Source organism: Dermacentor silvarum, chromosome 1 (genome assembly GCF_013339745.2).
Source record: "Dermacentor silvarum isolate Dsil-2018 chromosome 1, BIME_Dsil_1.4, whole genome shotgun sequence".
Lineage (NCBI taxonomy): Eukaryota > Metazoa > Arthropoda > Arachnida > Ixodida > Ixodidae > Dermacentor > Dermacentor silvarum.
The window spans coordinates 164,404,236-164,425,634 of record NC_051154.1 but is presented as its reverse complement, the minus strand read 5'-3'; the positions used below and the strand labels follow the sequence as shown (position 1 = coordinate 164,425,634).

General features: G+C 46.9%; 1 protein-coding gene across 1 annotated transcript; it reads right to left on the bottom strand.

Moving 5' to 3' along the window:
- Positions 1-6,262: 6,262 nt before the first annotated feature.
- Positions 6,263-13,123, bottom strand: LOC119436352 (acetylgalactosaminyl-O-glycosyl-glycoprotein beta-1,3-N-acetylglucosaminyltransferase). The gene is made up of 2 exons (XM_037703170.2): positions 12,940-13,123; positions 6,263-8,963 (listed from the first exon to the last, which is right to left on the bottom strand). Exons 1-2 carry the CDS (start codon positions 12,940-12,942, stop codon positions 7,677-7,679), a joined length of 1,290 nt encoding a protein of 429 aa, XP_037559098.2. The 5' UTR covers positions 12,943-13,123; the 3' UTR covers positions 6,263-7,676.
- Between the last annotated feature and the right edge of the window lie 8,276 nt (positions 13,124-21,399).

Sequence of the window (21,399 nt, the reverse complement as noted above, 5' to 3'; positions counted from 1 at the left end):
CAGCTTTTTCCTCTGTCTTTGGAGGCGTCTGTGAAGATTACCCCCTTCTGCCCAGCCAGCAGCCTGTTGTAAGCCTTTGCTCTGGCCTCCCGTCTGCCGCTGTGGTGTGCTGGGCTCATGTTCTTGGGCAGTGTTTTTACCATCATGGCTTCTAGCCAGACGTCTGATAGTTGCCCTCGCTCCGTCTGCCTCGTCTCCTAACAGCCGATCTTCTTCAGGACTCTTCTGCCGGCCTTCGTTTGACTTAGGCGATGCTTCTGGTGGTACAGGCACCATTCTTGAACGAAGGCTGTCGGTCGCAGTCGCCGGCGCTTCCATGAACCAAGTGCAACTACGGAGAGTGGTAGATCTGCGTGTATTTTTATGCTGCCAGATTTAGTAGTTACCGAAAACACATTTTGCCTCCTATGCTAAACAGGCAACTAAGTGATGGCCCTTTCGATACTGCATCGTAAGCAACAACACCGCCCGTTGCCACGGGAGTACGGCAGGCATCGGCATTTTCGCGTATCAGTGCGGCTAGGTGGTCGTTGTCTCCGTTTTCGATGTACCCGATGTTCATGCCTTCTCGTCTCAGTGTGATGGCTTCTGATATGTGCATTAGAAGTGTTCATATATGCTTTGAACGTTTCCTCATTTCGTGTGAGCTGTGCACGGTTTCTACTGTACTTGAAGCGAACAGCGAGCGGTGGCCGTACGCGTGCCGATGATAAACAAATGCGCCGTTCTTGTGCTGCATAAATACTCTGCGCGCAGTGTCGACCCTTCAAAGGCCACTGTGGTCAAGACTGTTCTATAAAGGCAGTTTTTATCATCTTATTGGCGTACGTTCAGTGCACGTCCAACATTGGCAAATGCATGAACTCGGTTGCTACGATACGGCTAACCTCCGCTGAGCGGAATCGACCGCAGCTTGAACTTGATGTGGGCGGCTGGCGAGTGCTCACGTTTGTGCATTTCAACTCCCGACGCAGTTTGTATTCATATTCGGTACGCATAAATATGAATAACAGGAATACAAACGTAGGCGCTGTGTCAATCGCGTTACGGTGCGATGTGTTCGTTGAGAGGCACATCGCACGGTGACTGGTTTTGTCGGCGTAGCTACACGAAATCCCGTCATCATATTTCGACGACTTGCGGTTGTAAATCACACCAGAGTCATTGCCGGCCTAGGCGTCCTGTCCACCAAGCGGCCAGTCACACAAAATGAAAATTGCAATGACTGACAAATGCACAACACCATTTCAGCTCGCTTCTTGCAGCGTGCCTCTGCGTCCCGCGGCGCTCCGACGCCGTACATTTGTTTTCTCGCGGAGCCTGCTAAGGTGGCGCCACAGCGCAATGCAAAAGGCGGATTACCCCTGTCTCTTAACTTAGGCTATGCGATCTGCAACACTTGGGGCGCGGAAAAACAGCCTAAGAAGGAAGACAGCGCGCATGAAGTTAGCAACTATCCCTGCTCACCCTTGATCATTGCACCCCCCCAACAATTACCACCAATTGGATACGGCACGCGGTCCGCGTAAGCGTCAACCGCGCACAGTGATTTGCAGCTGCGGCAGGGCTAGATGAGAAGACGCGTGCTCTACTCCCCATGCGCGCATTTGATCAAGTGACCTCCGACTAGCCCGAATATTGAGCGCGTGGGACGATAACGTCCATCAAGTGTTACGGCTCAGCGTTACGGGATTTTTCTTGCACCCGTAGTGTATGTGTCGCTCACTCATATGACTTTTGGACTTTATACGGAATATCACGGCGACGACGACAGCGAAAATTTACCTGGAGTGTCGATACCATTGCTGTCGCAATAAAAGGAGAAATAGAAAACAGACGTCGAGCTCGCTTCTACCGCGGCTGCGGACGTTGCAATGTGCACCGGATACAAACACAGCATGATCACCAACGACAAAACCAATAGTGGGCACCTCGCTAATCGGTACTTCCCCAGAACCCGTCTGACGCTGAAAAGGAGGCGTATTTTACACCGTATAAGCACCAGCGGAAACATAACACTAGGCGCGCGGGAAGACAGCGCACGCGAAGGGACCAGCCATCTTGGATGGCCCAAGCATGAACTCTGCGCAGATTAACTCAAAAATGAAGCGCAGAGGCAGGAAAAGTAGAAGTTGAGGACCCGTGTGTTCTAGCCGCTAGGCGAAAGACTCCACGCCGCTATCAAGTAGGTTCCTCAGCTCACGTGTTTCCATCAGTGAGTGACATGTACCGCCAGAGGTTCTATGAAGTACTTGACACAGTGCCGTCTTCGTTAAGCAACAGGTATCCACTTGATATGTGGCAGCATAAGTCCCACATTGAGCACCTTGCCATAAGCCACGTTTACATGAATGCGACAGAATGCGACAGCAGCGCATCGCATTTCCTTGCGCATCACGAGTAATGCGATGCGCCAGCGTTTACATGTGGCGCATCACCCCTGGTGCGCTCGTGGCGGCACACGCACATCGTACGCAAAGCAGCGCTTGCAGACGCATCCGGCGTCCGGCCACGCCGCATCTCGGCGAGCGCAGCAGATCCACACCAAATTGCATTGGTCATAATTCCTAATGCGATGCGATCGCGTTTACATGCACTGCCAAAGTCGACTTACGCATCTCAATCCACCCCTGCCTGGCGCATTAATGTGACGCGTTTTCCTAGCGCATTAGCCCCGTTTACATGGATGCGATGCGCTAGCAAGTTAATTTGATGCGATGCGATGCGCCAGTTGTCGGATTCATGTAAACGCGGCTATAGGGAAGGAAGACGAAGCATATATAACATATAGTTCTACGGTGACGACCTTGAACCAGGACGCCTGATTTTGCACAGAGATATGCTGATTGACATTTTAAACCATGCAGCAAAGGTCGGCATCATTGGACACATTTGGGGACGTCGTGCACAATTTTACGGGGGGCAAGGGCGAACACCTGCGAAACTTTTCGCCGGAAATGGCCAAGCTAAAAAAATTGCGTTGACCATACCGGTCTCGTCGACCACATCCGAGAGGTCATTTTCTTGCCTTCGGCGACTGAAAATGTACTTGTGGTCGACGACTGGACATGCCCGTTTGAACCATCTGGCAATTTTGCACACCCACAAAGAACTCTCCCGCAAAATCAATTTAAATAAAATTGCCGACGACTTCATTTCCAGATCAAGTGCCCGAACGAACACTTTTTCAATGATAGTGAAATCATCGCATCACACAACTAACTAATGTCTTTAATAAGAGAGAGAAAGGCAACAACTTACAAGTCAAAGCAGACCACCTGGCTTAGAAAACAACGCAAAAAGTTATACAAAGGAACGAAAATGGGGTCCATAAAACCGCAAGCAGAGTGAGGGCATTTGGGTAAGAAAAGACGCGTGGTTGCGCTATTTGTAAAACTCCCTAGTCTATCTGTGTATTTTCCTTATTAATTTTTATTCGTCGTATGCTGCATTTGCCTCTCAATAACACAATCTACGTTGTTCCTATATTTGCTATCGAGTCCTTTCGCGCTTTTATGATATCGCTGTCTTATTTATTTATTTGTTAATATGTTTATTTATTTTGGCACCTGATAATTTTTACTATATAATCCTTTGTTCTGCCTCCGGAAAATAAAAGAAACCAGTGGCATAAGGAATGCTTTGACATGTAATGAAACTATGGCGTTATGGAATCAAATTATACTTATGCTAATAATTCTAGTCATAAGTTGTGTTCAGAAATTGTTATATATCGTTTAATGTTTATATATGTTATGAATTATCTTCTCAATCCCTGACCTTTCGTCAGGAAAAGATTTCTTGATTGTATCTTTTGTATTAAATCTTTTACAAGGCGTTACATTGCTTTTTCATAGATGTGTACTTGTGCGACTTAATACGCACAAGACATATGTATCTCCCTAACGTGTTTAACTGAATCCGCTTGTCGCATGGCTCAACCAAGAGACGCCAGTCTCTTGGCGGTGCGAATTAAGGGACTCAGACTGTAAAACTGAATTGTCTCCTACTCTGAACTCTTGCAAATATTCATATAAGCTCGTCACTTCAGTGAACAACCTTTCGAGGTCACACAAAGTTCCCAGTGTAACTGTTATTGAAGGTTATATATATATATATATATATATATATATATATTGAAAGAAGACGGAAGCGCGTCAAGATCCCGACGTCCTCCTGCGTTCCTGCCCTATCTGGGGCTACGTTCCGGTCGCCGCCTGCGCCCGGCCACCTCTACAGCTATGGCCACCCCTGCGTCAGCCGCTGGCACTATCGCTACCCCGCACCTCCACCACCTTGAAAGACGGAAGACGACCAGGACAGGCAGCACTGGCAGACCCGTTTATTCCGCAGGCACGGCCCAGGCTCAAACACGAAGAAGAAGACAAACAGGGATGATGATGGCTATATACAAATGAGAACGATGAAGTACGTTAAATGTGCTTACAATATATATATATATATATATATATATATATATATATATATATATATATATATACCCTTGAAAAAGGTCGGTCCACCGACCAATACTGTTGGGTAAATAAACCTAAGGTATCCGCGCACTTGTGCTTCTCATTTTCTCTCTCTGTATATATATATATATATATATATATATATATATATATATATATATATATATATATATATATACATGGGTGTGGTTCGGAAAGCTGGTCAGGCATCAGCACCCCCCGGAAAAACGAAAACTTTCCGCATATGCCTCCGGGATCGGTGCAGGTAGACCAGGATGGAACGTTTCTGCGCCCGGAGTACGATTAATGAGTGATCGTGCCGTCACACACACACACACGCAAACACACACACACACACACACACACACACACACACACACACACACACACACACACACACACACACACACACACACACACACACACACGCACACACACGCACACAAGCAGACACACGCACACGCGCGCGCGCGCGATTCGCATAACATCGATTCCCACAGTGCGTGTAGCGTGTAATATGCATAATTTTTTTCACTTCTCAGTTAGCCTAAAGTACGGTCACCCGCAAGAAACACGCTAGTTTTACGAACATAAAAGAGAAGCTTATCTATACTTGCCAAAGTACAAATACCAATTTTCAAGCCTAAACTAATCTCGTTTCGATTTTTTTTTTTTTCATAGCAGACATGTCATGCCATCGTATACCGTCCAATGTGAATGACATATACGTGAGCAAAATTCTTCAAGTAAACCTCAAGTGAACCGCATCACTTTTCAATAGCCGTGAGAAAGTAACCGTGGACTCGACAGCCTTTTTTTGCTAATGCAAAGAGTGCTTGCATTGTGCCAAACCCCTAGCGCGAGGCACGTGCTGGCCTCACGCGAAGAACGAATCCGGTAAATACCGCGTACGTGCTATACAATATGTTATAAAATGTTCATGCCACACTTTCGCCATTTAAGGGCTTTGCCTGCACCACCCTTTACTATTTCACCTGACAAAGGTCATTGCTAAGTGTGGACAGCTGGGCTAGTTGGTTGTGATTAGCATTATGAAACATCGTTCCAGCACACAATTGAACACGGACGAGAAGGACAGCACGAACACCGGCGTTTTCAATAAAGCACAGTTGAAAGTCCAGCGTCCGTCTGTGTCTAACGCCTTTTCCTTGTGTACGCGTCCTTGTGTATTCACTGTTGCCCCCTTTTTCAGGTTCATCATGCACCAACTGGCCTGAGAGCTTGCGCTAATAGATCTTGCAGTCCCGTTCGGGACTCGGGACTCACGTGACATTGTTCTCCATCAAGATGGCGTGGGCGTGAGCTCATAGAAAAGGCTGAATGCTTCACTTGAGTTTTCCACTGATACTTTGACTACATTTCAACACTGACAAGGCGGTTAAAAATCTGCTATAATGTATCATACTGAAATTCCTGCTCTATTTGAGTGGCTCAAACGCATCTCTGACACGTCCTTGATTTTAGGATTTGAACGTTTTCTTAGTGTATCTGTGCCCGTTTTCTCAATGGCCCACTTTCGGAGAAAAATCTGGCGTAAACTAAACTTTGTCGGCGTGAAAAATCTGGAATGTGGTTTTACCTGAAAACTACGTATCCAGTATACGAATAATGAACTATTTGCCCTGTGGTATGCAAGGAAATGCGTACATTTAGATAGAGCGACATTTATGTGTTTTCGAGGCATATGTAATTACGCTTTTGCTAAGCAAATATGACGTAAATACACACGGAGCACTTCCAGGGTTTCGCCACAAAAGCTGTGGTGCCGCCCCAATGGCCTTTTATGGGCCTCATGCCTGAAACAGTCATTGAACACTACCCTACTTTTCAAAGCTAATGAGTCTTCGAGCAAAAAGTCCACAGCTAACTACATTATTGATCATGGTGGCGAAAATGAAATGAGAATCACTTCAAAACGTTCACGTCTTAATTGCGCTCAAAAGTCAGATGTCCAAGACACAAGGAGACTTGAGCAGCGGTGAAGAGCACAGGGACACTTGAAATAAATATACAGTTTTGTAAATCACAACTCTGCGAATCATTCACTCGCTCTAGAAAACAACAGGGGATGACATGTTTATAGTAACAAAGTAATAGTACCGACACACAGTGGCTTATGAAAGCCAATAACGGCAGTTTGAACTTCATGGTGTATAGCATGCACTGGTTACAAAGGGAAGATGACTGTAAGAGATAATGACTAAGGGTTTGTTTCATTCCTTCAACTGGCACTTAGAAAGACAACCGCATAACACAACGTCCGAAGCCAACAAGAGCAGTTCGCAGCATAGGATAGACAGTAAACACACAGCTCAACGAAAATGGTGCCACGTGCGTATTTTCCGACTTCCAAAGGATTTGAAATGTTAGAGATGAGACCTGTTCAGGTATTTGCTTGGCGATCTTAACATTTATGTGGACAATGTGCGCTTACTGAAGACCTTCCATTGCACTGCTGGGGAAAGGTGCTACGTGGGATCGTCCGACACCTGTTACAGAAGGGAGAAAGGGAATTGGACTTGAGCACAGCTCCTCCTTATTGACAAAGTGCGACACTAACTTTCCGATTGCGAGTCAGTTTGCACGTTTGTGTCTGAACTATAGAACGGAAATTATTTCCTATTAAAAGTCACAAGGACTAACCGCCCCAGCACAGACAAGTTCACGTAAATGGTCCACTTGCTGTTGTCGAAACCAAACTTGGAAGCCACGGGTTTCTTTTCCCAAAGGAAATAACTGCTTACCCGCTTAGTTACTTAGACACACAAGCAAGACACACGTCCCTAGGCACACGCAATTAGAAGGCCAAAAGACGCTGTTTGACACGAATGAACACGCACACGCACGGTGACAAAGCACTCAAATGAGCAAATATTTCAGTAGACGATGAGTAGTCAAACTCATTCCTTCGAAGCCCATAGTTAGCTTGAGGTGGAAACGTTAGCTTCGCTGTCTACTGTCATATAAAAGCTGCTTCATTTGTCTGCCATGTCTACGCACTCACGTGGATACGTCGCCGCTTTAACTAACACCCATTGCTAGTCTACAATGCACCCCTCACACCTGTCCCTTCGCCGTGTTCTCTGCCGCAGCCATCAAAGCACTTGTCACTAAACAGCTCAACCGTTTACAAAGCCCACTCGCGATGCTGATCGGCTGCGTTTGTCGGCACTCGGGCGCTCACTGCGACACTGGCTGCTTAAAGGCCTTGAGCGTGTTCTGCATGGCCAGATCCAGATCCTGCCTTTTCTTGATGAAGGTGAGCGTCTTCCAGAGTGTGACACGTATGTTCAACTTGGTCCTGCCTGTGAACAAGGCACACATGTACTCGCCGCGCAGCAATTCGAGAAGCCTGTCCTCATCGGCCGACAGCACGGCCGAGATGTCGGCATGGCCCAGCGAAGCCGTCTTGGCCAGATCGCCCGTCACGTAGGCATCGTCGATGGCGTGGAAAGGGACGCGGAACGCGGCGACGTACAGGTCCCACATGATGGGCGCCGGAATGACCACGAACCAGCCGTGGCAGTGCATGGGGAAATATTTTTTGGGATAGTCGGTACGGCTCAGGTAGTGACGGCTATGTGGGTTCCGAATGACGGCGTTGCCACGGAAAGTGGAGCAGTGCAGCCGCCGGTCGTTAGCAGTGATGCGAGTGCGCAGGTATGCGTCCAGCAGCTCCGGGTGTATAAAGACGTCGTCGTCAATCTTCACCAGACTGCGCACCGAGGGGCAGTTGAGCATGACCCAGCGCATGCCGTAGAGGAACTTGAGCGAGAGATTTCGGTAGTGGTCCATGAACGGCAGCTGCACAATGTCGCCAAACTGCGTAGCTTCGTCGGTTACATTTACGTCCGGCCGCGTACCGACTAGGAAGAGCATGGTCCATTTGAAGAGCGACGCAATGCGCGGGTGACCCACGGTGGAGCGGAACAGCTTCCGTTCGCGTGTGTGCGTTGGATCCGTGTGCACAAAAATGAGGTGCTCGGCTTTGCCCGTGTTGCACAGGTGGCGCACCAGGCGTCCGTCGGCGCTCGGGTCGACTGCGCCGGGCGGGTCCAGTGGGAACGGTATCTTGCGCTCCAACCACTCGAGATCCACGCGACCGGTCGTTGGCACAGTCGTTGCGGGCGCATGCTCCGGCGTTGCATCAGGGCTCGCACGCGGCTCTTCGGAATTCCTGGGCAGTGCAGCGCTCGGAGGGGGACCTTCCTTTGCGCTGTCAGCTCGACTCTTCGCGGTTACTGCAGGTGATGCCGCCGCTGCGACTGGGCGGGCAGCGTTCAACGCGTTTACGCGCCCCGCATTCACTCGTTGTATGGGTCTCAACTGGGGGCTGCGATAGATGCATCCGGCAGCCGTCACAAGGATGAGAAACACAAAGATGATCGGGAAATGACGCAGGAACTTGCGATGTTGATTCTTGCGGCTGTAAGGCCTCGGCTGCTGGTAGCCTTCCTTGCAGACGCTCTGGAAATAAAAACGCGTTCAACATAATGCATTAAATCATTTTCTCCTTTGCTGGTTCAGGGCGTTACAAGACACGTTAAAAGTGCAGCTCATGTTTTTTTGTAGACAATAAGTCTCAGGTGACGCTGATAGGACAAATTAAACTACAGCGGATGTCAGGCGTGGGTACAGGGGGGATGTCCGAATGTCCTGACTCCTCCCCTCAGATTTCTGCATCGCCCCTCGTTGACAGGGTGATGGCCCTGTCGCAAAAAATGTGGCTACCAGCATTCTTCAAAATTATTTTTTTTTGCAAGTACCAGTGGTAGCGGCCATGTAGAAGTAAAGCTAGCTCGCTCACAAGCTTAGCTGTTTTCTGTAGGAGTGTGGTTGCCGTGGTTATTTTTTCTCATGAACACCTGGACCTCCTGATGCCGGCCGTCTCGTCCTGTCGGCGGCGGCGAGCGAACGAGGGGACGTCTCTTTTGTCAAGCGGTGTTTTCGTCGTCTGCTACCGTCGGCTGCCGCGCTTCGGGTCGTCGCGAAGCAAGCAGCTCGCGTAATTCGTATTTAATAGCATCCACTTTCCTTCCAGCTCGAAGGAAAGGGACTGGATATATTTCCTAATCAGATAAATGCCCTAAATTTCAGCAGCATTGACACTGCCGTCTTTTGTTCGCCTTCTGGTTTCATAAAGATTTGCCCGCTTCAATTTTTTTTAAAGACGATAGTCTTTCTTGGGTTACCTAAACGCGAAAAACTTAGCCTGTCTGTCACTCGATTTAACCGCCCGACCAAGGGTGAAGGAACGTCTGGAACCTTCTACCGCTACGTATAACTGCAAGAGATCCGGTCGCATCAATTCTCTGCTTTTTTCCCACCAGAATCTAAACCTCTGTTGCTTATCTCGACTGTTGACCGGTTGACCGTTCCGTCCACTTAAAACCCAAGCGTTTAAAACCCGGTTCTCACTGGGTAAATCCCTTCGCATTACATTATAGGATGTGCTGAGTGGTCTCCGGATTTTGGCTGGAGCATCCACATGCCTAATCTAGTTACGAATATTTGCTCCGGTATGTTTTTGTCCTTAGTCAACCGACTCGAGCCTCAAATAGCACGGCACTGCCCTTCGTGTTATCGTACAGATTTTCCCTTCTAATTTCTTTCTTCTCCAATTAACATCCAATTAACTGTCTCTGTTTCTCCCACTTTTTTTTCTGATGACTCCTGGTTGTCTATTTACAGTTTTGAATTACCCTGTACTTAGTTGCCAACTTTCTTGACCTCTTCCTCCATTCTGTGTCCACGTTTTTCAAGTACAGATACTTGTGCACTTTAGCACAATTAACTGATTTATCTAATTTATTTTCATTCATGTTCCTGAATCTTAGACTCAGGAACATGAACCAACTAAACTTAGAGACTCAGATAAATTACCAGGCACAGCCGCCAAGCACATGGCTGTGTGGGGCAACGTCCTTTTCCTGTAAGTTTGGAGAAACCGATACCTGGCTTCGCTACAGATGTTGCACTATAGCTGTATAAGAGGCGGATTTATCGTGAGCAGAAATGGTTCATTTTGGTAAATAATAAAGGCTACTATCTTCATCATCATCATCATTGACAGAAGCTGACCCCCCCCCCCCCCCCCCCCTCAGAAAAAACCTGGATCCGCCCCTGTGTGGATCCGAGAGCAAACGGGGATAGCCGATATTCTAATGGGCATTAAGAGGGGAAAATGGAGCTGGGAAAACCATGTAATGTGTAGGATGAATAACCGCTGGACCATTAGAGTTGCAGAATGGGTACCAAGAGAAGGGAAGCGCAGTCGAGGACGGCAGAAAACTAGGTGGAGTGATGAAGTTAAGAAATTCGCAGGCACAAGTTGAAATCAGCTAGCGCAAGACAGGGGTAATCGGAGATCGCAGGGAGAGGCCTTCGTCCTGCAGTGGACATAAATATAGGATGATGATGATGATGATGATGATGATGATGATGATGATGATGATGATGATGATGATGATGATGATGTCGTGTCTATAGTAGTAGCGTGTGCTCGCCTTCTCACGTCGCCTTTTCCCTCTCCCGCCCTCCCCCCATGTATCAGAAATGCGAGCGAAGAGTGGCAAGGCTGGGACCACTTTCCTCACTCGTTTCGTAGCTGCGTCAGTTCTACCCATTGTCTGCCTTCTCTCCCTACCTCCTCTCTACCATTTTATCTTTCTCCCCTCTGGACTGTTGCACGCTAGTAGAAAGGTAAGCGCTGCAGTTTCAGCAGTGCTTTTGCGGCGAGTCACGGGTAATTACAGCTCTCAAGAAGTTATTGTGCCGACGCCCAAGGAGCGCCAGAGGACATTGTGACGACCGTCGATGGAAAGCTCCATACGAGTTTCTCGCGCCGCCTTTCGTCTCTGCCACGCTCCTGCCATGCATATGCACGCTCTGAACCATCTCCCAACGCGGCGCGCAAGACAGCAGCAGCAGTTGAAAAGTCGAAAGAAGCTTCGCTCTAAAATTTGCCTGGGATATATCCTGCGAAAATATCCCGCAACACGCGAAAAGAGAGGCAATGTGCACGTTGATTTCGCGCGGTGTGCCTTCTATACGGCCGCCTCCCAACGCCAGAACCCTTGCCTAATAGCGCCACCTCGTAGGAGCCGTTTGCGCGCGCCACATCACACTTTTGTGCTGCCAGTGTGCACAACCTCTGGGGCCATGTCCAGAGCAAGGCGCCAGCTTGCCAAAGAGAAGCAAGCTTCTGCAAAGTGTTACACGGACCAACGTCGCGGAGCCTGAACACTTTGCCGTCGGTTACTGCCTCTCTGTAAGGAAGTCAAACGTGCGCGACAGCATTTTTTTGAACTTTTCGGATGCCAAGAGGGTAATCAAGCAGCGAGAACCGAAGTGATTTCTCTGGAAGACGGGCGAATAAAGAGTTCCTCCAAGCTTCAGGCAGTGCACCCAGAAGCTGAAAACCGACTGCCCTGCTCTTCTGGAGTGGACGCTGTTGTAGCTGTCAACCTTCTCTGCAGAAAAGTGCATTGACTGCAGCACAATCTGGTATCTTGCCTTCTACGTCGCGGCAAGATCAAACAATGCAAGCGAGCAGCGATGCGCTAGTCGCATCCACCGCCGCGCTCAGAGCTGATTATACCGATGAAGCAGAAGGCAAGCAAGCACCAGCGGACGTGTGCCAGTGCCACGGAAGAGAGCTCAGTTGAAAATGACTCCGACAGAGGACTACGCGTTAAGCATTAGATAGCTGGTTTTCTTTCTTTTCAACAGCCGGGGATATGTGACACGAATTTATCAGTAAGTCCATCAAGTTTATTTTCTCTTCGAAAGAGGAAACAGGACAAAAGGCTGACGATGACGAGGATGCGCTGCGACAGCGCAGCACGCGAGTGGGCGAGGCGTGAGTAGTTACGAGAATAACGTCAACCACGATGCGTATCTTTGTCCTTCCTCTGGGTACTGCTAGATACAACGCGACCATTTTTGTACAGGGCAGTCTTCACGATAAAAAAGACGTAGAGGCACCTTCACTTTTTGTTTTTTTGTTTTTAAGGAAGGAATGGGGGGGGGGGGGGGGGGGGCAATGATACTTTGTACTTTGTTTTGTTATGGGTGCAGGAAAGTACTCCATCACTTGCCACTTCATCTGCTAGCAGGGGGGCGGGGGCAGGAAGAAATATTGGGGGTTCGGCTGCCCTCTGCCCCCTCTTTCATGCCTTCAGAGCCGCCCCTGCGGACGCAAGGTGGTGCGCAGTACTTTGAAACCCATGGCTCCTTGCCGCTGAGTTTTCTTTTATTACAGCGCACTTGCTATCGACATGAACTTTGGAAGCTTTACAAATATAAGTCAGCGCACAGAACACCTGCGATGCTGTTAGCGCATGCTCGTTTCTCGATTGCAAACTTGCATGCGTTGTCTTCGTACGCAACGCAAGTCGGGTCAGTGATGCCGCCATGCTTGCAAAAGACAGCCTGCACTTACCATCTCTCCTGTAGCGCTGCGCCTGCCTCCAGGCACGGGCTTCGGGCGCACTCAACTCATCTCTCGGCAGTGGTCGTGACTTCTGTGTTCTGGCATCTTCCGTCGGGCGACTATGAACACGGGGAAGCCATGATGGCCCTCTTCTTTCTCTTTGTCGAGCTGCGAAACGACAGCGACGTTTGGAGCTGCGGACAACATTCACAGTGATACACGGCGTTTTACTTGGGCGACGGGTTGTGTTCCTTTACGCAAACAAATTTTAATACTGCCGCTAATATGCTACGATAAAGTAGTGTTCGAAAAAAATATTTAGCGAGCAACGTCCTTTACGTATACCGCTTTTTTACTACACGTGAAAGTCGTCAAAAGAAGAGAAAGAAGAAGATGCTCTTGTTGACGCGAACGCCAGTAGCCAGAGGCCAGTAGCCGGCTTTGCACTGTGGCTATAAGTATAGATTGCTGTAAACACTGAGAATGCTATAGCAATGCTGTAAAAACTGAAAATATTACCTCCTTCGGGCTTTCTGCATCGGGTTTTAGCCGCATGGCCGTCTGCGGGTTCCTTTGCGACACGATGAGAATACCTGGTTAACTTACTGATTTATTAATTGATATTTCACAAAATTCAAATTTGAAATTGATTTTCATTTACTACTTTCAAATTTGCTATCCGTTTTCCTCTAAAGAGAAAAATAGAATCTCCTACATTCGCTTGTCTACTTTAATTCCTTGTACAATTTAAGCTTTACTTTGGCATATACTTTTTCTCTCAAGTTTTCTCTCCCCCCGCCGGTTTAGCCGCCGGCTTCTTGGCCAATGCCCCGTAGTGGGTACGCGCCATAACATATGGAGCACGCAAGGAAGGCTCGCCACTGTGCCTGCTGTGCCTACCTGTGTGCGCGTGCGTGCGCTCCAACGGCTGCCGCCCTATATATGCATACCACGAGCATTTATTAAGGTGAAATAAAGCCTTACATGTCTCGTTTCGAGCTGACCTTGAAAAAGTGGTGCCAAAACTCGGACAAAAAATCGCTAAAAAATATGTGCAAACAATTGATAACTCAATACGATCATTACAAACCCCTTAAAATTATATATATATATATATATATATATATATATATATATATATATATATATATATAGGTAATTACATGACGAGTATAAATATCGATAAATGATCATGATAGTAATTAATTTATGATAATTAGCATGACAAAGCGGAAAAATCGGTAAAAAACCTGAAAAGCGGCCAAGAACCGAGAATTAATTATAGTGATGGGTAATGATGGTAATGGTAATGATAAAAAATGGGTTTACAGAGAGGTGAATGAGGTGAAATTGCAGTGAATTGATGGTGTATTAAAGTGGTTTAGTTGGGTGATAGGAGTCAAACGAAAGGTAATGATGAGAGAAGATAATGAAGAGTAAATGAGAGTGAATTAAGAGTGAATGAAGGTGAATCAAGAGTGATGGAAATTGGAAATTTGGAGTAATAGAGCAAACCAAGTGTGATGAAAGTAACACAGATATGATAGGGTGAACGAAGGTGATACCAAGCAGTGATAGCGTGAGTCAAGAGTGAATCAAGGGGTTATGGAGTGGGGAAGTGACTTGCAAAAAATATATGTGAGGTTTGAGGGTCCAAGTGAGAGTGACTAAGCAAAAAAAAAGTGCTGAGTCATGGTTCGAGCTTGGTGAATCATAGGAAGGGCGACTTGCAAAAAAACATGGTGGCTTTCAAAAATGACTAAATTGTGGTTTCAGAGTGATGATGACTCAACAAAAAAGTGCTGAGTCACGGTCTGAGTTTGGCGAATAAGGGATGACTTGCAAAAATGGCCGCATAATATGGGTTCAGAGTGACGATGGCTCAGCAAAATTAAGTGCTGAGTCACGGTCCGAGATTGGTGAAATAAGGATGACTTGCAAAATTGATTGCAATATTGATTGCAAAATATGGGTTCAGAGTTGAAATGACACTGCAACAAAGTGGTCGTCGTGTCATTGACTTAGCGGCGCTCGGGCTTTCGCCTTCAAGGGTACCCCTAGTGATTATTTTTATTGCAATATTTCTTTAGAATATCGAAATTCCGCTTCCTCGGGTCAATTACTTCAGTGAGAGAGGAGAACTTATTTGAGGAAAAGCGGAGGAGGTCTGCCTGAGGTCCTCTAGCCTGCATAAGTACTCTGTTCAGAGGGAATGAGGAGAAAAACAGGGGTACGAGGAGTGACCATGAGTGTAGACAGGGCGGTTATGTAAACGTACGATAAGTCGCAATGCTATAATTAATGAATTCTCGTGGATTAGCGTTTTAGTTATCCACTTTATAGTAGATGTAGCGATTGTGGATTCGACGCCGGGCAGTAGTAAAGTCATATCTACTTATCATAAATCCTGATACTTGGTATTAGTTTAGAAATTTCCTTTTTCAGAATGTGCGGCGCAATCTGCTGGAACTCCAGTTAATATTTTCCACGTAGACACCCTTCACAAAGTTCGCGTATTCCAGAACATAACTGCAGGCAAAAAGAGAGAGAGAGAGAGAGAGAGAGTAAGAAGATGCCGCACCATAGTAGGCGCAAAACAGTGACTTTTCCTTCCCCCCCCCCCCCTCAGATTTCTGCATCGCCCCCTCGCTGACAGGGGAATGGCCCTGTAGCAAAAAAAAATAAATATATATATATATATATATATATATATATATATATATATATATATATATATATATATGGCCACCAGCATTCTTCAAAATTATTTTTCGCGAGTACCAGTGGTATGAGCCATGTAGAAGTAAAGCTAGCTCGCTCACAAGCTTAGTTGTATTCCGTAGGGGTGTGGTGTCGCGAAGTTGCCGTCGTTATTTTTTCTCATGAACACCTTGGACCTCCTGGCGCCGGCCGCGCCTTACTCTTCCCATCGGTGGCGTCGAATGAACGAGGGGACGTGCCTTTTGCCAAGCACGCAGATGTCCGCGGGAGCGCCTTCGCAACTGATCAACTCAGTTCCCGATTGGGGTGTCATCGGTTGCCTCATTGGCTGTCATCGGTTCCGCGACCAACCTGCTTAATGAAAGAGATCCCTCGATGAAGTGTTCATATATAAATAATAACACTAACAGCTAAACTAAGAACTTCGCATAGGCAACTTTTTTTTTAACTGTAGCACGCAGTGTGATCACTGGTTTTGGCACGTAAAACCCCAGAAAGAAGTGTGATCACAGTTACACGTTGACAATATCCAGTACGAGCACAGTACGGTTCGTACGCTACAAGTCTTTCATTGTAACTTCGCAGTTTTATTATCGTACATTAAGCATAGGAGGCTCAAAGCCGTCGGATCCGTTTATCTGAGTGGCCGTTCTCGCGGAGCGGGGCGAAGCCTCGAGCAGCGGCTGCGAAGTGGGGGAGCGTGACGTCAGCGGCCAACGCCAGCGCGCGGGCGTTGGCCGCTAACTACGCGTGGTTAGAGAAACGGGAGCAGATGCGCGCCTTGTGTAAAAGGATGACGTCGCGTGGGAAGCAAAACATGTAGAAGCTGGCTCGCGCTCTCGGCTACTAGGCCACATCGTTCTTGTAGGTGGCGTCGTGAGTCTTCTTCATACGCGGTGATTCGCATATCGTAAACAACCAGCGTAGTGGTTGCCGCGTTGGAGCTCCAAAGCAAACGAAGGTGTCTCAGCCAAACACAAAGAATCTTCTTAAGGAAATCAAGATGTCCCAACAGAACTCCAAAGATGGACCCGTGCTTACGCATTTATAACAAACCTGCGACAGATCATCCCAAATTTTATTTTAAGAAACAATACAGGCTAGATATACCGGGTGTTCAAAATTAAGCTTTATGGTGTTCTTGAAATTAGGCACTGGGAGGCACGTAAAGACCACCTGGGCAAATAAGTTATGTGGCCAGGGGGACACAAAGTGAGATAATAATTATTGCTGTCAGCAGCCGAATATTACCTAAAATTGAATAATTAACTATTTATCGACTGCAGTAAGTGTGTATGTTTGTATTGAAAAGTTAGAGGCAGCCGTGTTTCTACACAGTTTCACTTAATAGAATTCTTCTAGCATGTCTATTCTCCGAGATATCCAACTCCAAATTTTAATTGTCGTTCGCATGATTACGCATGCAAGAGAGTGAGGATTGGCGCAAAGCTCCTCCATGATGTGACGCGCCTGTTGGGTGCGGCGTTTAGTCTGACAACGCGGCGGAGGCATTGGCAAAGATAACTGTCCCCCTTCCCCTGACGGCTGGCGAAATAAAAGAAATCGAAGAACCCGTAACCGCTGTCATAACACGCGACCGCGCAGCCTGTAAAGCTGGGGCAGCTGCCATGCCGAGATAATGGCGCGAGCGGAGAAGCCGGAGGGCAATGCGCGGGCGTAATGGTGACTAGACAACCGGGCATGGTCCTTGTTTCGGCTACGCAAATAAAGTGACTGCTGATTTCCAAGTATTGTAAGTTTTATTGAAATCAAAAGCAACAACTACACCATCAATAACAGAAACCTTTTTAGCTATGCTAACGAATATTTCATATATACTGCCGTTTTAAGTTTGATGTTGTCATGCACGAATCTCATGACAACACTTCACCCATCAAGATGTCAATGCCCTAAAAATGTTCAAAATGCCTCCCTTCCACAGCAACGCAAAGCATAAACCACTCCCGCGTCGATTCCATAACTCTTCGCAGTACGACAATAGAAATTTGGAGTCGGATATCTCGGAGCACGAACACACTAGAATAATTCTTCCGACCGATACTGTGTAAAAACACTACTGTCTCTAAGTTTTCAATACAAACATACCCACTTACTGCAGTCGACAAAAAAATAATTGTTCAACTTAGGTGAATTCGGCTGCTCACAGCGACAATTATCCTCTCACTTTGTGCCCACCTGGCCACATAAGTTATTAGCACAGGTGGTCCTTGCGTGCCTCCCAGTGCCTAATTTTAAGAAAACCATAAATCTTAGTTTTGAACACCCTGTATTATCAGGCACAGCCGCCAAGCACATGGCTGTATTGGGTAACGTCCTTTTCCTTTATGCTCGGAGAAACCGATACCTGGCTTCGCTATAGGGCTCCTTCCTCTTTCTGGGGTTTTACGTGCCAAAACCAGTTCTGATTATGAGGCACGCCGTAGTGGAAGGCTCCGGATTAATTCTGCCAACCTGATGTTCTTAAACGTGCACTACAACGCAAGCACACGGGCGTTTTTGCATTTCGCCTCCATCGAAATGCCGCCACCGCGGCCGGGATTCGATCCCGCGATCTCGTGCTCAGCAGCGCAACACCTGAGCTGACTGAGCCACCACGGCGGGCTACAGGTGTTGCTCTAGCCGTATAAAACGCGGGTTTATTGTGAGCAGAAACGGTGCATTTCGGTTAATGAGAAAGGCTACTATCATCATCATTGACAGAAGCTGACCCCCCCCCCCTCAGAAAAAACCTGGATCCGACCTGTATATATATATATATATATATATATATATATATATATATATATATATATCACTCGTTTTGTTTGTTTGCATTTGTCTCTTTTTTTTTTCTCGAAACACTAAGGAACTGCAATACCTTATCGCCAGCAGTACTTGAAAGTGCTGACATATATAATCCTTTATTCGCGCAGTATGCGAGTCCTCATGCACTGAGAAAATTGGCAAATATCCGTTTGGTCTTGCTCAAGCAGTTGAAGTCAACTATACAGGGTGTCCCCACTGTCATGCACCAAGATTTTAAAATATGCTAATGCCACGTAGCTGGACAGAACCAAGGTAACGCAGTTTGCTGTCGCTTGGAGATACTCAGATTACTTTTTGTATTCCGCCTAATTACATAATTAGTCCTAATTAATTAAGCAACTTATCAAATATTATAGTTAGATGAAAATTGTCAATGAGAAAATTGTAGAGCAGCATGAACAACTCCCGATACAGCTTTCTGTTGCTCAATATGGAATACATAATAGTGTTTTGCCGAGCGCGAAAAAAGCCCGCGCGACTGGCCGCTCGAGGCACTGGCGTGTATTCGCGGGCTTCTTTCACGCTCGGAAAAACACTTTCGCGCGACAATTTTGCCTGTATTCGCAGGCTTCTTTCGCGCTCGGCAAAACGCTTGTATGTAGCACGTATTGAGCAACAGAAAGCTGTATCGCGAGCTTTTCATGTCTGTCATATATAACCCCGGTATTGATTTGAGCGTTAAACGCCATCAATCAATCAATCAGTCTTCGTCCGCTACAGTGCTGCCATGCTGTGGCCTCCAAAATAAATGCACAAATGGCGCTGCTCTCAGAGTCTGCGTGGCGCACAAAATCCCGCTCAAATCACCGAGCCCGTATATTGCACGGTAGCTATATAGCTATAGGCGTTTCCTACAAGATATATATATATATATAGCGCCGCCTATGGAAAACTCGTATGCAAGACCGAAATTCAGAAATTTCCTCAAAAGTACATTTCAGTCAGGTGATTATGCATCTGAAGGAAATTTATGTTCAAGATCCTTGTCAGCTGGATTGTTATCCACAGTTTATTAGGTGTTTAGTTTATCCTTTCTAGTTTCTATAGTACAATAGAGGGATGCTTTGTATGATGTCAATATTCTCTGCAAGTTCTGCTCGGTTTTCTGCCATCGGTTATATAACCATTTGGTGCTCGCAATACTCTAAATCGCTTCTTTACATACACCATTTTTACTTACTACAATAAGTAACATAAAATAATAATAATAAATATAACCAGCTCAGTTGCCCGCCTGCCCCGCTCCGAACTGCACGTTGCCTGTCGGAGCTCTGGTTCAATTCCCACAGTGGCAGCGGTGGGTTTTTCTTCGCCGTTTGAGGAGGCCGAAGCTGAGGAGATGAGCCTATCGACGCCTGCGTAAAGGAATAGACGGGCACGGTAAACCCTGTTTCGAGCTATTGACTGCGGTCGCAGAAAATTCCGCAATGATATACGCCTGATGGCAGTCTTCTAGCTCGCCTTTTGAGCGAAGGTTTATAGGCTCACAAGTGCCGGCGGTGGAGACAAAAAAGAAAGAGTGAAAGTAAGAAAGAGAGAGAGAAACAAAGAAACAGAAATCTTATCAGAAAGCTTATCCCTGTTGCAGCACAACAGGGATAAGCACACAGATTACGGACACAGGACAAGGGCTAACGTAGCGACATTTTATTAAGAACGGTTAGTGAATACAAAATGTCGACCTGCACGCACATACACTCCATCTAAGGCATTTTACAGCAAATTAAAAAAAATGGAATATTACGTGCCAGAACTACCACGTTATTATGGAACACGCCGTAGTGGGAGACTCCGAATTAACTTTAACCACCTCGTGTTCTTTAACGGGCACTCAATGCACGGCGCACGGGCGTTTCTGTACTTCGCCCCATCGAAATGCGGCCGGGATTTGATCCCGCAACCTCGTGCTTAGCAGTGCAACGCCATAGTCACTAAGCCCCCATGGCGGGTGTTCATTTTTGAGTTTTACGGCATTTTTAAAGATCGCCTGTGGCAGGTAGCATAATTATTATCGTGGAGCTGGGTTATTCGAAGATGCTGACATTAGTAACACGAGGAATCGAAACACATATTCAACTAATTAACAAAATTTGGCTAATGAACTTCTTAGTTAATTACTTTACGACACATATTGCAATTTACGAATTTTAGCCGGTGAGTTTGCAAGACGCTTCCATTTAAAATGAATTTCCTTAGCGATCTGCGCAAGGTCCGGTTCTGGGTTGGTTTCAATGTCCCCTCCAAGCAAGAGCAGGCCCCCTAGATACACTGCCGTCTCGATCACAAAAGAAAATGGCCAGGCATGCCAGCACTACCAAAAACGGATTGCTCGTGCGAATGCACGTACCATAACGTTTCTTCACCTGCACAATGTAGGCAAACGGGTTAATTGTGGTCTGCATGCTGGTAGTACTGTCATGCCCTGTGACCAAAACGTTGCCGATGCGGCCTTTTATAGCCTCGATGTGTGGTGGCGCTGTCTTGGAGAGTGCTGAATGGTCCGCACGTGTAGCTCTTCGCAGATGCACCAGATAATCGAGCGAAAGATTTCGCGGGAAGCAGCTTGTGACGTTGTGCCCTTGAGCAACCCAAGTCGAATCCAACCGTTCCGCCTGTCCAGCGCAAGCAGGCAAAACGGACGCGAACAGGATCTGCACAATGTAGGCAAATAGGTGAATTGTGGTCTGCATGCTGGTAGTACTGTCATGCCAGTGGCATGACTCACACACGATATGTGATCGTGTGTGAGCGTGCGCGCGCTATATCGGTCGCCGCCCTAAGACCCCCCCCCCCCCCCCTTTCTTCTCCTCTCTTCCACTTAAGGGATACTAACACAAAGCAAACATTTGAAGGCATTTATTCATTGCACTTGGATATTGAGTCATATTCTGAAGGGGCGAAATTAGCTCTACAGCATAAAAT